At 41.2% G+C, this 17648-nt stretch overlaps 1 protein-coding gene across 3 annotated transcripts in view; it reads left to right on the forward strand.

Annotated features, from left to right (window-relative positions):
- The window catches only part of LOC122880990 (low-density lipoprotein receptor class A domain-containing protein 4-like), a 228570-nt gene that overhangs the window by 114980 nt on the left and 95942 nt on the right, over window positions 1-17648 (forward strand). For all 3 annotated transcript variants that reach the window (XM_044206588.1, XM_044206590.1, XM_044206587.1), the window contains one exon: window positions 5815-5955. In XM_044206588.1, the coding sequence (XP_044062523.1) occupies window positions 5815-5955 (141 nt within the window). The remainder of the gene's footprint in view (window positions 1-5814; window positions 5956-17648) is intronic.

Below are 17648 nucleotides of genomic sequence, written 5' to 3' on the forward strand. Positions count from 1 at the left end.
GCAATATGAGGAGTACTGCTGAGCCTGTGAAAACAGTTGTATAATATCATCTTTGTCAAGTCTGAGAAAATGTCACTTTGGGCTTAGAGACTACAAAGTTATAACTGTAAGCCTGCATTTCAAACTGGGAGCATTGAGTCTTAAAGACGTGGCCATTTACCATGCAGAGACGGTCTAACAAAAGCCATACACTGACAAAATTTTAACCTTGGACTCAATTTACCTCAAAACAGAGGTAATAATTCAAACTAAATATTCCCAAGTTCAATCAGCCTAATTCGATTCACCTCACTGAAAGTAAAGTTAATGTGAACCATTTTAGCAGAGTTGGGAATTCTATTTTTTAAACAGTGTTAATTTTCATTTAAAAAAATTTATTTTACTTACTATTATTTTTAGTAAGTCTGTCTAAAACTGCAGTATTATGTCAACATGGGGTTCTGTCCTGACTGAAACAGGGAGAGCCAGGGGCTTCCATATCAACTCTTGCTTAAAGGGGGGACTGACACTGAGGAGAACATCACCAATCATGCACACAGCATCACTTGTCTAACGCCATCCTTTTTTAAAAAAAATATATTCAACATTTTATTGAAAATGAAAGCAAGACGACAGGCCGACAAGGACCACTTCACTTAACAGGAGATCTGTCAGAAATAGACTCCCATCTGCACATGCACAAAATAAGAGGAAAAGGGATAAATGAAACAAAACAAAAACCATCACGCTGTTATCTTCTCTAATGTTAAGCACAGCAGTCTGTTATACTGGATTGCTAAATTGACCTCTAAGTTACAGATAGCCAAAGTGAAAGGGCCCCATATAAACATGTTGTTCAAGCTTGTTCAATAGAGAGTATGTCATTCTCTCATAAGCAGCAAATTGAGCCATTGTTGAAGCCCATTCTTCAAAAGGGGGTGGGAGCTATGTCCTCCAATGTCTCAGTAGTATCCATTTAGCTGTTGTAAAAGCCAAATTATTCCATCTCTTTCCAAAAGAGGACAAGTCAGATTCTTGAAGTTCAGTGGTTGAGCCCAAAATAGACAGGTGAGCGGAGACTTGGAATTTCTTGTTCAGTAATTCAAAAATAACCTGTTGGATATTATTCCACCAATCTTTAAGAGCTGGACATGTCCAAAGTACATGTAGGATAGACGCACCATTCTCTTCACATCTCCAGCAAGAGTCTGTTGGTATTCCTTTCCACTTATATAATTGTTGTGGAGTCCGATGCCATCTGTGGATGATTTTCAGTTGGATGAACCTATTGCCAATTTCTTTGTACATTGTATTGATGTTACTCAAACATGATTTCCAATCCTCAGGAGATATGTCCTTAGCCATGTCCCATTGTTTTTTGACTTTGATCAAAGGGTCACACAACTGTTCCTGCAGTAAGTGATAGATCTTTGAAGCAGCTTGATCTACATGGTGATGTTCAAGTAAGCAATTCAACTGCATTCATTCTTAATAACTAATTATTATGACAAGAACAAAACTGTGGAAACATTAAAGAACACAATGTAAAGCACCAAAACACAATAGGAACACATTAAATGTAACTTATATCCATGAGTGTGTTCCCCTGTTGCATGCTGGGAGGTTTCCCTACAGGCTCACCTTATGATGCTACAATATCAATGAATTTTCCTAGAATTTTCCTTTCTTTAAAAGAAATAATACTTTGGTCAGACTCTGAAATAAAAACTTCTATACTACATGAATAATTAAATAATGTTAGGCTGTTGGAATTACAAACGTGTACACTGAATGAACAACAGCCTTGTTATACATTTTTCAGTGTACTACAGACAAAGTCAGGATATCTCGTCCTCTGCTGCTTAGATTTTGATCAGTATCTCTGGAGTACTCTTCTAAGCCCCTCATGTCAGATGATGTTGTGCTTTAGCGGAGCATACTCCCAAACAAATTTTCATTTAAGTTAGCTCAAACCGGTTGACACACATTAAAGCTTGGAGTTCTGGGGCCCCTGGGATTGGTAGTCCAGCCTTCCATTCTTGAGTTCCTCCCTGGTTTTTCATATCACATGGCACTTGTTTTGTACTCTCCCCATCATAATGCCTCTCAGAAAGAAAAAAGAAACTTAGTTAGAAATCGTATCCATGGAGATGACCTGGAGCATTTTCAGCAACACTGTTATGAGCCCGCCTCCACCACTCAATTACTGTTTGTGTGAGTTTTAATTACAGTAGTAATCGTGTTGGCAGTGATAAATTAGAGCCCACTTAAACAATGAAACTCTGTGACTTTACTTCAAATAAAGTTGCCGTGAAGTGTAGTGAGTAGATTTTGTTCAGTTGTTGTTCAGGAGGGAGTGAAGGCCTTCAGAATATCAAGTATTAAAGTAAATACACAGTGCACCTAATTGGGTGCTATTCGGGCTATATTATGACTGCGTAATTTACACACAGTTCACAGACTTCATTATTAAACAGTGTTCCATTTTGACTGGTATTCACTTGCTATCTGACTGGAAGTGTTGAAAACTGAAATATGAAAAACAATGTCTCCCTCCAGAAACAATGATGTGGTGACTGTGAATAATCAGAATTAGAATCGGCTTTATTGCCAAGTAGGTTTACACATACATGGAAATTCCTTTAGTGTATTGGTGCATGACAATAAACATGGTAAGTAGAATATATATAGAAAGATAAAACAAGCACTGTAAGTCAAGAAATATTCCATATACTTGCAGTGCTTCCAGTATCTGCTGGAATACGCAGGGACAGATCAACTAAAATTAAATTGCATGTTTATTTTTTCAGCACACAGATCTGCTCTGTAAAGTACATGTCTACAACCTCCTGAGAAGAAGAAGAAAAGAAAAAAGGGAGAATTTTACATTTAATATTTTTTGGGTTTCATGACAGTGCCCCCTATCTGTGCATTAACTAGTCACAATGCTGTTGCCTCCTTCACTACATAGACAGGTACATGCTTTGCATATAGCTAATCCAACCCAATCTCATTCCCGGGTAGTCAAATACTGACATTTTGTCACGCCGCTTTGCGTCTCGTACAGACGCTAAAGGGTACCTTGAGTGTCTGTATGAGACGCACAAGGCTTTCATTTAACTCCAATATAAAACCATCCGAACATTAGACGTTCAGAGGAACTCCTCCGGCCATCCATTCACTTGCTTGGAAAGGAGAAGGGCGAGGTTCGACACGAAGAAACAAACTTACCTCCTTTCTCATTGTTTATATCTGTTTTATACTGTCTATGGTTTAGATCCGAAGTTTTCAGCTCTAGTCAAAGGATCAACATATCAGCAGACAGCAACGTTTTTAATCAACATTTTAAAGTGGAAGCAGAAAACTTTTGATCCTAACAGAAAATAGTAACTTTCACCACTGCTCATTTTAGAAATCACACGTCGAAAGTTTATTAGAGCAGCAGTTGTTGGAACGCTAGACGCTGGCGGCTAATGAGCTACCACAGGCTGTGTGCAGTAAACTGCAAGCTAATGTTAGCTAACTCGCTAACCTCTATGGGAAATTATAGTAGTAAGCTAACAGGCTAGAAAAGCAGTGGAAACCAGAAGTGCAGTAGTGCCCTTGCCTTATGAAAGTCGGAATAATCTAAACTAAATTCGGCCTTGTAGATCTAATGTGAGTGGAGATTTAGCAACTGGACTGCTTATTTCTCCTCTAAAATTTGTTCAGAAACAGAGTTTGGTGGACTGCTAAGGTGAAGTAATTGAGTTTATGTAGCCAACCTCATACAACAGAACCCTACTACACATGCTCAAACCCCATTGGCTCACAGAACTAGAGGCCTCAGGAGGACTGCAGTTGGATCCTTCTCCGCCCACGATCCTGGGAAAATGAAGCACTAGCTAATGCTGGCAGCCAGAAACAAACATCTGTGAGCCAGTGAATCAATGAACACTTTTCTTGCGGTGGCCTTTCTAAAATGAGCAGTGGTAAACGTTACTATATCCTGTTATGATCAAGGAGTTGATAAGGAGAGAGCGTTAGGTAACGCTAGCTAGTTGAAAAGTTGTCCGTACAAAACAAATGATGGATGGAGCGTGAGTTGTTTGTGTACCTCCCGCTTTATAATACTGTGAAGTGATTCGCTGAATTAGAAAGTGATTGGTTTTTGACAGTGGATTGTAAGAATCTGATTGGCCTAATTAAAGAACACTTACCACGCCCTCTCAAAGTCTGCAGCAATACAAACTTGGTATTTGACATCCTTGGAATGAGAACGGGTTTTTTTAAATTTTTTTTTACAGTTACAGTTTGATTGACTCACTAAAATCTCTCTTAACACTGTCCTCAGCAGAGCCAGATATCGTCTTTTTTATTCCACACATTCCTCTTTCTTCTCAAAACATGGCACCTACATTACCCACAATGCACCTCGACTGCTGACGGTTTGATCGGAGATTCAAATCTGAAGGTGTGGAGTCAGAAATAAGTGAGCTTACCAGACCTCTGTAGACCAATCTTGACCTTGTCCATCGTGAGTCTGACCAGTGTTATAGGACTGTGATGCTAAATCAGTGGAGTACTATTTTAAAGTCGCATTTCTGATGTATCTCCAAAGAACTTTTTCCTTCCTTATAGTAAAAATTAGCAATAATCCTTTTTGACTGCAAAAAGGAATGACTTTTGTGATTTCAGTTGAACCACAAAAGAGCCAACATATATACAGTATCCTGAATGCACCATAAACCCAACCAAACTTAGCTTTTTCTTAACCCTAACCCTTTTATAATATATAACGGTGCGTGTGACTCTTCATCATTCAAGTTCCATTTATTTTCTCATCTCTGCAGAGACTGAGTGTAGCTCTCAGAGAATGGCTGCACTAAACCACACACATCACACTCCGGGGCATACTGACATGGCCTTGCTTTCCAGTGCATCAAACACTTTGTTGTTGTTATTTTCACTTATTATGATTAAAGTTCAGCGTGATTATTCATTCCCTCCAGAATATATATATATATATATATTTTTCACTTTCACATTTATAGGTTCGAGGTGTTTTTTTTTCTCCACCAGATAGTGGTAATCAGGCATATTAATATTTAGGGGGAAAGAAGCGTTTTGGTAATAACCGTGACAGAACATTATGGTTCGGGGCTGTGGCACATCAAAGGCCTGTTTGAAAAGCTGTTTATTTATTTGTTGTTTTGAATGGGAGACCACTTTTTGCCTGACCTTGTTTCTGTGTGAACTCAACACATTAACTCTGCTTTGTGTTTGAGTTTACAGGTAAAAAAAATAAATAAAATCATTTCACATGACCTTGCACATTCTGAGGCGTAGATAACGGGCAGAACTGCACATAACAGCCCGGTATTTGAGCATTTTGTTGTCTGTACAGTTTATCAGTGCTTTTACACATTTTAGAGTGCGCCTGCATGCACTACTATTGCACTGACACGTGTATGGGCGTGGGTGGACTTTTTTAAACTTGTTTTTTTTTTTTTTTTTACATGAACACCTCTTATCAAAATGGTGATTTTTTTTTTGTTAAATGTTTCCATTATTGGTTGATTGCATTTGTTTTTTTTAAAGGCTTCACAACTTTTTATATATTTATTTATGTATAAGTGCAGAAAAAGGAGCAGATCAGTCAATTTTATCATCCCTTAAAAGCACTAAAGACTTGCAGACCTTGAATAAACAGTTTGTTTTCTAAAGATGAAAAGCTACAATATTTCCTCTAGACTGATGTTCAGACTGTGAACGCAGCTCCAATCAGAGGACTAGTTGTGCTCAGAAATGTTTCTTCTCTTTCTACTTATCCCCCCCCCTTCTCCGGCTGTACAGAGTGCAAGTTCCACTGCACCAATGGGAATTGTTTGCGTCTGGGCTCGCTGATCTGCAACCAGCTGAATAACTGTGGGGACAACAGCGATGAGGAGAACTGCCCCGTGGTCACCCAGCACCCTCCACCGGGCATCTTCAACTGTGAGTGCCGCAGGATGCTGCCCCACCTCTGTGCCTCCCTCTCTCTCTACCTCACACCATCAAACAATACAAATAGATACTGACTGACATCTTCAACCTGCTCCCTCACTCTCCCCTCTCCATCTTTTCTTTCCTCTCTGCTGTTCTGTTTCTCCCTGGGGTCTCTTTGTCAATTCCCAGTGAGCAGATATGATGTGGATGCCGAGGTGCAACCTGAGGGCTGCGCAGCCTTTTTGGGGCGTGGTACTGCAAACCAAAATGAAACTAAAGAAACTACATTTTGATCATAAACCTTCATCGGGCATTAAACACAATACACAATAGCCAGTATCTTTATAACAGAGCCACAGGTTATAGAATCACAAAAGGATTCAAATCACAGGAACATCTGAGACAATAAGATGTTCTGTCCAAATGCATCCACAAGTCAAATACATACATAAAAACCTATCGACACAGCTCATAGTAAAAAGAATACAATAAAAATCTCTGATGAGGAAAAAATAGGGAAAGTGCAGTACGAAATAAGTAATATTGATAAGAAATGTGTTTTCAGCACTCATTAGATTTGCTTTTCCTATGCACCTGTCTACAGTGAACAGCAGTGGTCACAAAACAGATACACTTCCATTTGATCCAATTTAACAATTTACACTGACTTAGACACCAAGACGTGTGTTCTGTTGTGGTGGACGGAAGAAATAAATGACAACAATAACATGCGGCCCAACATTTAAACGTGGCTGTTCAGCAAACATGTGCGAACATGTCTGTGTATGTAGTCACCCAATAGTGTATAAACAGAACCGCATGCAGGGTAGGGTAGGATCCCTATAGATACATTACAGGATTTTTTCATATCCACCTAAGACATCTTCCTCAAAAGTTTTTCCACCTTTCCATTTCCATGCAGTTTTTGTTTAAATCTCTATGCTGCTTTTATAACCACCCGTCCACCAACCACCTCCGTCTACCTCCCGCTGAGCAGCACTGTCCAGGGAGCGCTATGAGAGTGTTCCCTCGACTCGTCACGATCAATGGAAACAGAGAGAAGGAGACGGAGAGAGAGCTTGGGGGGGGGGTGAAGGACACCAGTGGCTCCGATGGCTGTCTGCCAGGCCACTTTGATGTGCTGCAGCGTTCTCTTTCAACAACTTTTAGGAGGAGAGGGAAAACTTTTTACAGCAGCACTTTCATCCTTGGCTCTGTGTGTGTGTGTGTGTGTGTGTGTGTGTGTGTGTGTCTGGTGGGTTCCTTACCTTCCCCTCCATCTTTTCCTCTCACCCCTCCCTCCCTCATTCACTCCTCTACCTCCTTACCTCAAATGCGCTTCACCTCTCAAACCCACCAACATTGTTGTTTTGTAAATTTATCCCACTTTTTTCTCTTTCTGTCTGCATTTCTTTTCCTCCATGAGGCACTAGGAACAACCTTTTTTCATTTTGAGAGGTACGGGCGGTGGGGGGGGGGCACTCATTTCCAATGGATAGAATCCTGAGCCGGGTACTTAAAATATTTAGCTGTCTAGAGCGAATGTTAATGTAAGTGTCTGCGGCCGGCATTATGGGAAAGCTGTACAATGATTGTAATTTTCTGAGCCGGTGCACATTTTCTGGTGATGCCTGAGAATCACTGAGGGAGGGAGGGAGAAAGAGAGGGATGGGTGGAGGGAGAGAAGGAGAGAGAAAAAGAAAAAGAAAGGGAGAGATTGCCCAAAAGACTGGCAGGGGATTGAAGAGTGCAGACAGACTCAGAGGGAGAGGAGAGAAAAGGGGGAGCTGGAAGTGAGACAGAGGGCCAGACAGAGATATGGAGGTGGACAGAGAGAGAGACGGGGGGATGAGGAGGAGAAAGAGAGGAAGAGGGAAGGGAGAGGGACATAGAAAATGTTTCTGTGGTAATGGAGTTTGCCATCTTGTTGTAGCCGCTGGCTGTTGCCGTGGCAGTGGCAGACAGATGGATCATGAATACTGTCTAGACACACTGCAGCCTGACGCCCTGCATCTCACTCCCTGCACCTCCTCTCCTCTCCTCTCCCCTCCACACCGCTCCGCTCCTCTCTTCTCCTCTCCCCTCCACTCCTCTCCTCTCTCCTCCTCTCCTCTCCCCTCCTCTCCTCTCTCCTCTTCTCTTCTCCTCTTCTCTCCCCTCCTCTCCCCTCCACTCCTCTCCTCTCTCCTCTTCTCCTCTCCTCTCCTCCCCTCCACTCCCTCCGCTCCTCTCTCTCTCCTCTCCTCTCCTCCTCTCTCCTCTCTCTCTTCTCTTCTCCCCTCCCCTCCCCTCCCCTCCCCTCCTCTCTCTCTCTCTCTCTCTCTCTCCTCTCCTCTCTCTCCTCTCTCCTCTTCTCTTCTCCTCCCTCCCTCCTCTCCTCTCCTCTCTCCTCCTCTCCTCTCCTCTCCTCTCCCCCTCCTCTCTCCTCTCCTCTCCTCTCTCTCTCTCTTCTCCTCTCCTCTCCTCCTCTCCTCCTCCTCTCTCTCTCCTCTCTCCTCTCCTCCTCTCCCCTCCCCTCCTCTCCTCTCCTCTCCCCTCCTCTCCTCTCCTCTCCTCTCCTTACCGCTCCACTCCTCTCCTCTCCTCTCCCCTCCCCTCCTCTCCTCTCTTCTCTCTCTCTCTCCCCTCCCCCTCCTCCCCCTCCTCTGCGCTCCCCTGCTCTCCAACCCCCCATCTCCCTTCTCTCAAGTTCCTCACAACTGCCAATTGGAGTTTAGCACAAGGGTGAGAAAAACAAAATGAACCTGAAGAGACTTTTTAAACACAGATCATGTACATCAAAAGATATTTCTAACTCAACTTGACACTGATGATATTCTGTTTTATTTTGAGAAATAGATCTCACAAGGATTGGTATTAAATAGCATCTAATGGTTGTCTGACGAGCCACAGGTTTTAGTAATATTGTTGCAGTCTCCACTTGTTAGCATTAGATCTTTTACATGGCAGACATTTTGACTTATAAAAGCACAAATGCAGAGGTGTAACTAATAACATTAACATTTTCTCCATTCCATTCAGGTGTCCCAGTAAGCGATTCCAGTGAGTCAGCATGGACAATACCAGGGGCCTGAAACTGGCTTCCCTAAATGTAATGCAGTCGTTGTTAATGTTATTAATTACACATGATTTTCCTGCAAAGACTGACAAAATGTCTGCTGTGTGAAAGATCTATATTGAATCCAAGGGAAGCACAGTTAGCATCTTTTAAAACATTTTTTTACCATTAAAGCTTGTTTTAAAGCAAGTCTGTTTAACGTTTGAAAGAAGAAAAACACCTTCTTCCTCTTTCATATGAATAAAGGAAATTATTAGACACAAAACACACCTTTGCTCAATTCAGTACACTCAGCGGTTTTTCCTGCTACAGCCTTACTTGGAAGGGTATGACCAGTGGCTGATGGTAGATAATGTTAGCAAACTTGTGTATGTATTATCAAAAACCATACAGTGGCAGACCTTCATCTCTATGCTAAATTAACAAGCAAGTAAGTTACGAATACAACCTAACAAACCTTTATACCTTCGCTTACCTTGTACTGTAGCAGCCTCAACAAATCAAGTGCTGACTTGAATTGATTTTTTATGGAAATGCTGCTGCTCAGCACAATATGGCTCAGAAGAACCATAGTAAAATACAAATTAGAACTGGATGTTATTTTGAAACTGTGTACTCTGAAAGCCACATTCAATATTCTTATAAGAATCACAACATAAAGATACATACACAATTCCTTATCATTATTATCACTGCATTCATTTTTGTTATAATGTGACTTCAAAATATATTAGAAATGCAAATACAACAGGAACATAATGAATGCAAATGCTTCCATAAAGGACACAGGGGTTTTCTGAATGGTTTGATGAGTGTGAAAATGATGTGAATCATATGCTATCCTTCACACTCACCAGATCTCAACCCAACTGACCACCTACGGAAGATTTTAGAGGAACATGTTGGACAGTGCTCTCCACCACCACCATCATTAAAACACTAAATGAGGGAATATCTTTTTGGAAGAATGCTGTTGATCCCGTTGTTAGAGTTCCACACACTTCTGGACACTTGTGGTGGAACAACACCTTAATGTTGAGTTTTTCCTTGAATTTTTCACCTTTGTGCACATGCAATCTGCAGGCTTCATGCAGCCATGAAGCCAGAAATGCTTCCTACTGTATATTCTAACTGTGTTGAAAACAGGCCCCCAACCAGACATCATGTAGACCAGTTGTTAAGTATGAACAGCCGTTGCAGGGAAAGACCTGAACAGGCTTGTAGTGTTACTGAGTCTTCAGCTGTCCTTTCTGCTTGTTTGGCCTGTCAGTTCATTGTAAATTAGAGAAACACTGTGTGCTATCTCAGATTTGTCAACACCATCTTTGTGATCACCCCAGTCCTGCAAGCTCCATGTTAACATCCCAGCATGCTACAGTCCAAACCTATAAAGGCCCTGATATACTACTAAGTGGATGCACACACACTTGGGCGTAACATCCACTAGGGACAGGGGGGACATGTCCTCCCCCACTTTTTCGAAATCCGTTTTTTGTCCCCCCCCTAGATTTTTTAATCCAGCGAAATGCTGTGGTAGCTCTCTATCGTCCAATATTCCAACGTTGGTTCCACTTGGTTAGTTTTCTAAAAAAAAAAAACTCCGTCCAGCCAATGCAACACCAGCATCTGCTGGGATAGTAATCAAGTGGACCCACCCTCCCGCTGTGAGTTACAGGCAGTTTGTGACTAGAATGGTAACGTTACTGGTAGAGTTTTGCAATAAAACATTTTTAAAATGAAGCATCGCCAACAACAGCAAGTTGATGAATTGACATCTGTGTGCGATTAACTGATGTCTTTTACCATCTTAACATGTAAAGGTTAAGTATTGATACATGAAGGCAAGAAGGATTATGTTCCTATATAAACCATTACATTTACAATGAGATGGTAGCTATACAATGTTTTTTATTTTTAGATTTTTAAAACGTCTGTATAAAATATATTCTGAGCTACAGTGAGAAGGTATAATCTTAATGTACTCCTCATAATAAAGAGTACTAGACACTAGACTTGAACATAAACAAAAGTTAACATTCATTTACAGCGATCCTGATAAAACTATTGACAGTGTGTAACTTCTTAAAATATATATATATTTCAGATTTTGATACATTTCTTGTATGTTGTGATTTTCAATTGGAACATTATCTGTTGATAGTGCCATAAATAGCATGTCATAGCTTATATCCCTCATTGAATACCACAGCATGTGATGTTCAGTAGGGTTCTGGGTTAAACCAATGTTATGCCCTTGTAACATTGGTGGACGGGTTTACGCATACACAGTCGGCTTGTACAGTCTGTGCATACAGTCATTGATATGCAGTCACAAACATTTTGTCACAAACCCCTCAATTTATGAAAAATGAAAATTTGTCCCACTCAATATTTGCAATGAGCAGTCATTAAATGCCTCTAAAAGCTAAAAGAAAGTAAATTTTTAAACCGTTTAGGAGTTAAACCGACTCCGACTGTCACCGAATTCTTCCTGCTTAATGTTGGTTTCCCTGTCAACCAGCAACAGTGAACACACTGTGTGTGCGGCTCATAAGCGTGTGCCAAAGTTTTTGGCCGTTGTCTATCCTCTTTATCACTCAAAGGTGATTTTATCAGACTCACAGTCTGTTTAAATCACAGCATCACTGATGCACATGTTAAATATAAATCAGTGTGTTACTGCTCTTGTTGATGAACACATCTGTTCGGGTGTTTTTCAGTGTAACAGGCTGAAGATAATCCGAGTTTCACTTAGTCACTTCTCTTTTGAAAACTGGGTCTGTAGTTGATTTGTCCAGCATTTCTGCACGTTTTTGCCAACAGGTCCTTCAGGTGGTGAAGCACTAAGATAGTAGTGAGTATATTTGAAAGAGTAGTGGCTGTCTAAAGCATCGTATAGCTCATGAAGAACATTTGAGGAAGAATGTGTGTTTTTCAGAATGTGTTCCATTACAGATCAAGGAGTGAATGCTGCATGCTGTCATTTCACTTTAACCAGGCTTGTCTTGGCTCTCTTACCTTGTTAGACTTCACTGAAGTGTGAGGAGGGGACAGAGAAGGAGACCAGAGGATGGTTTGGATCGATGGTCAACTCTAGCTTAGCCACTGATCCCAGTCCAGTGTGAACGGCACTTAAATAGCATCTAGCCAGCCTTTGGGCTCGCTGATTGATTCCGTTTGTGTTGGAGAGTCATAACTCTGTGAAGGCTCATTATTGACTACTCCTCCATTGCAGACTGTCTGAGTGCCTTAGACAGTGCTGTTGTGTACCACTGATAGCAACAGTTTTTTCTGATGCAATAAAGTTGCTTTTTTTCTTGAGACACACCATTTCTGAGAAAGAATCTAAGAAAAATCTAAGGTCACTGCTGTGTTGGCAGTAAATCAAATCAAATCAAATCAAATATATTTATATAGCGCATTTAAAAACAACCAGAGTTGACCAAAGTGCTGTACAAATTAAAGTCAACTGCACAACACAATAATAACGAGTAGAATGACATCAGTAGCAAAAAGGCACACAAGCACTTGCACTGAAAGTGATAAGGCACAATAATGATAATAAATAGCAATGATAAAATACAAGGCAATATCAAAATACGTGCACAAATGTAAAACAGAATAAAAATAGTAAGATCAATTTATAAAATCTAAAGTATTGACCACTGAGATTTTAAAATCAATGGAGGGTGAACATTTGATCGAGAGCGGAAGGCTATTCCAAAGATTTGGAGTTGCCACTACAAAGGCATGATCTCCCTTACCCATTTGCCTTGTTCATGGAATAGTAAAAACAATTGTTGTGAAGATCTAAGAGACCTAGAGTTGGAGTAGGGGCAAAGAAGTTCTGATTTCTGATTCTGAAATGTACAGGGGTGCCAGCCCATCTGTGGCTTTAAAAACAAATAAAAATACCTTAAAATCCATCCTGTATTTGACAGGTAGCCAGTGCAGGGATGCTAGTACCGGTGTAATGCTATCTCTTTTTCTGGTACCACTTAGAAGTCTTGGTGCAGAATGCTGCAGCGAGACTGCTGGCGAGACAAAGAGGACTGGCCGACACCCAGGTACAGTGAGTTGCAGTAGTCAAGCCTTGAGGAGATTAATGTGGTGATAACAGTCTTCATATTGTTGAGAGAGAGGATGGACCTAAGTTTGGCAATGTTCCTTAGCTGAAAATAGCAACCTTTCACCACAGAGTTGATCTGTTTGTCAAATTTGACACAGAGATTCCTGGCATGAGCATGAAAGTTTGATGTCAATGGTCCTAAGTGGCTAGCTATACTCCCTGTGGTGTTGGGGGGAGGGGACAAAAACATCAGTTTTGTCCTGTTGTCTTGTTATCATTTAACTGAAGGCAGTTTTTTTTACCATCCAGCATTTCACATCCTGGAGGCAGTTAAGGATGGATGTGATGGAGTTGGAATCCCCCGGATTCAGTGGAAGGTATATTTGCATGTCATCCGCGTAACAGTCAAAGGGGACATTGTGCTGGCGGAAGATGGAGCCTGAAAGGAGCATGTACAGAACAAATAAAATAGGCCCTAAAATGGAACTTTGAGGTACTCCACAAGAGATAGGGGCAGTAGAGGAGGAGAGGCTGCTAATCTTAACAAAGAAAGTCCTGTTGGTTAAGTAGAAGGCAAACCACTTAAGGGCAGTGTCCTGGATGCCAGCCTGGTCCTTAAGACGGTTTAATAAAATACAATGAGTCATTTGTGTCAAAAGCCGCGCTGAGGTCTAAAAAATTAAAATGGCACATTTACCACAGTCCAAAGACAACAGTAGGTCATTTGAATCTTTGAAAAGGGCAGATTCTGTGCTGTGACGAGCCCTGAAGCCTGATTGGAATTTCACCATGATGTTATTGTTGTCTAAATGAGACAGAAGCTGTGTGTAGACAATTTTCTCCAGTACTTTGGACAGGAATGGGAGCTTGGAAATGGAACAGAAATTGTTTAGTTCTGATTTGTCAAGGTTAGGCTTTTTAATAAGAGGTTGGACTAGTGCATGTTTAAAACAGGACGGAACAGTTCCATTTGCAAGACTGCTCGGGGTTTCTGACTCTTAAAAGGAAGTTTTTCCTTGCCACTGTCGCCAAAGTGCTCTTGCTGGGAATTGTTAAGTCTCTGTAAATAATATTATAAAGAGTACGGCCTAGACCTGCTCTATAGGAAAATTGCAATGAGAAAAGCAGGATCGGTGATTCTCCCAGTATTTTTTCTCTCCACCCCCGCCTACTTGCACACTTCCGGCATGCGTCTGAAGAAAAACACTTCAAAGAGACACAGCATAGCTTACCAGTAGCCTGCAGCTGCATTTTTCAAGACACCACACACAAGGAAGTCAGACCTGCCATGAGTGTCCGTCGCTAGCCTGCCAATGCCTGACAGCGCATAAAAAAAGTCAGCCGTTTGTTAGGCCACCTGTCCTTACAGTCCGGATCCTCTCTTCACCCATCACGCCATTTACCCACTAACCATCCGTTCATCATCCGGGCCATCCATTCCCGAGATCCTGCTGCCTCAACTGGACTGGAGTGCAGGAGGCGACGCTGGACTTTCTGGGGCAAATTACAGAGCTGCAACTCTAAATTCAGCTGTCTAAATTCTCGGAACTCCAGTTCTGCAGAGTAAATTTGGAAACCAAGAAAGTCTCGACCGAGCAGAGAACTTTTGTATTGACACAGAACATAGTCTAATAATGGCATAGCCATCAGTGCTGCAAAAAACGTTTCAATTGAATTGAATCGTGACCTTGAAATCGACAGTCAAATCGAATCATGGATTTGGAGAATCGTGACACCCCTACTTTTTAGCATATAAAAACAGGGCAGCAACATGTGTACCCCAAAATAAATACATTTTTAGTATTTGTTGCATTAGTGATATTTAAATGCTGCTGTTACAGTCGGAACCAGAATCAGACAGCGCTGTATGTGCGTTTACTCGCGTTCATGCAACGGCATCTGTTTTAGAGATAATGGCAAAGCAAATTAAGCTGTTTGACTGTGAGGTGAAAAGTTCGACTAACCCATCAACAACATAATATAACGAATACTGGTATTTTGTATACCAGGAATTGAGGGTGTACACGTTAACTGACAACACTAAAGATTCAATAAACACAAACTTCGGTTCAGTTACTGTATGTGTTGAGCCCTGATAAGGGAAATTGTGGGACCTACAGTATCCAATACTTCCTTTAAAAAGTATGTAGGAACAATTTCCAGGGGGCAGGTGGTAGACTTTGTGTCAGAGATTGTGTCATAAATGTGGGACAGAGACATAGGCTGAAAGTCATTAAGGATGGCAGAGCAGGCAGACACCAGAGAAGGATCATAGGTGGGTGGTAAAATATTAGACCATATATGATAAATTTTTGTAGAGAAAAAATTTAAAAAGTCCTCACAAATAGCTGTGGTCGGCACAGGACAGGTAGCAGCAACAGGGTTGAGAACTGAATTTATTGTGTTGAACAGAGCTTTGGGACTGTGGGAGTTTCTGGAGATGATGCTGGCAAAATATTTCGCTCTTGAAGCTTTGACAGATTGCTGATAATTTGCCAGACAGCCTTTCAGTATCTCAAATGAAACCTGCAGCCTATCTTTTTTCCGTTTCTGTTTGCCTTGCCTTAGTTGCCTAAGAGCACGGGTGTCACTATTCAGCCATGGTTTAAATTTGGCTCTTGGTTTTCTGACTGTCAGAGGGGCAACAGAGGCCAAGATGTCTCCACAGATTGAATTAATTTGTGATTAATTGGTCTGTGTTCAGTTGAAGCGATTGGGCCTTAATACAGCAGATTGGAGAGGAGGCTCTGTAGGCATCTGAGAAATTACTTGCAGTAGATGTATTTATAGAACAGGAGTAACAAACAGGTAATTGAGTATTGGGGATGATGTGAAACAAGGTGGAGAACCTGATACACTGATGGTCTGAGACACTCAAATACTCCACATCCAGAAAGGCAATGGTCAGACCAAGCGTAAATACTAGGTCCAAGGTATGGCCACTGTTGTAAATTGGGCTGGCAACATGCTGAGTAAAGTTAATAGAGTCCATAGTTCCAAGTTTGAAACAACTGATGATAAAAACTCAGAGAACTCAGTTAGAAAGATGGAATTCTGTTTGGGCAGTTATACATAGGACAGGATTTGTACCACCTGTTTTAAACATAAAAATCTCAAAACTGGTGTAAACATTACTTTCAATGGAAGTGCACTGGTGGCATTTTTTAAAAATGACTGCGATACCTCCTCCACGACCACTAAGCCTGGGTGAGCTGAAAAAGTCAAGTCGTGCTGAATGTTAGTAGCTAGCATTCGTGAGCCTAGATTGTTTGGGTGAATTCCGTCTTTCTTAAAGAGAGAAAATCGGAATCCCAAAACAAATTAAAATTGTCAAAGAAACCCACATCGTGAGCCCTACAAGCAAACTCAAGCCAGTTGTGAATGCTAAGGACTCTTCTAAAGCGACCGGGACCGCGGCACCATTGTGGGAATGGGACCTGAGATAGAAACAGATTTGCCACACTGTTTTAGAAGGTTAAAAAGGTGGTTAAAATCAATGAATAATTCTTTTAATGGAGGTCGGGAGTGAAGGCAATAAATCGTGGCACTAGGGAGACAGTGTGAAGCTACGTTGAAGAAATGAACACTCCTGATTATGGAATCACTGACTATCAGTGTAGTAGGGGAGAAGAGCGGACAGGACAGAGCAGCACATGTTCATTGACGACAGAATGCGGCGACCTCACCAACTGTGGACTGGACAGGGCGGACTGAACAGGGTCCAGTACAGTCTTACTTGGTCTGGTATGACCAGTAGCTTATGGTGGCTAATGTTAGCAAACTTTATATACTGTAGATATTGCTGTGTAACTGACATTACTGAGTCAGTTTGCTGACTTTGACTTTTCTGTAATTGAAATACTGTGACCTCACAGTATGTTTTAGCATGTCACAGATGAGCATTTCAAAGGTTTTATCAAAAAGGTAAAACAAGTTAACAATACATGTAGTTGTTTCCTTCCTGTGGTCCCGTTCCACTCAAGTCAGTTTACCTAATGATGATGACTTCACTTTTATAAAGTAAGTGTGAAAAGCGCTATATAAAATTGATTTATTATTATTACTATTACAAATATTACTTTAAAGCTGCATTAATTGATTTTTGGCCACTTTGGGGGCAGCAGAACAAGCTGAAAATGTGTTAGCAAACAATTGCCTACTTACACACTGAGCAAATATGTAGCAACATTAGCAATTCATTCAGTTTTTTTGGCAAATGTAAGTCTAATATTCACTCTCTGTTAAACTCTGTTTGTCTCTCCACCAACTCCTGGGGGAAATAAGCGACTCTTTAGCTGCTAAATGCTCCACTATGTTCACTAGCCAGTCACTAACTTTGTCTGTTTTGCAGGTAGTGTACAGTGGGTTTATCAAAGTTTTTTTTGCTGAAAATTGACTCTGCTGCGGCTGAAAATGAGGGCCCTAAAACCAAAACAATGAGCTGAAAGAGGCTCAAATGCTCTGAAGAGCTGAGAGAAACTGCAGAGTCAGCTGATAATTCTCTATGGGTGACCCCTTTCACAATACACTTGGTCTTATGACCCATTGTTCATATATAAATATTGACTAGTGCAG

The sequence above is a fragment of the Siniperca chuatsi genome, linkage group LG9, assembly GCF_020085105.1.
Source record: "Siniperca chuatsi isolate FFG_IHB_CAS linkage group LG9, ASM2008510v1, whole genome shotgun sequence".
Classification (NCBI taxonomy): domain Eukaryota; kingdom Metazoa; phylum Chordata; class Actinopteri; order Centrarchiformes; family Sinipercidae; genus Siniperca; species Siniperca chuatsi.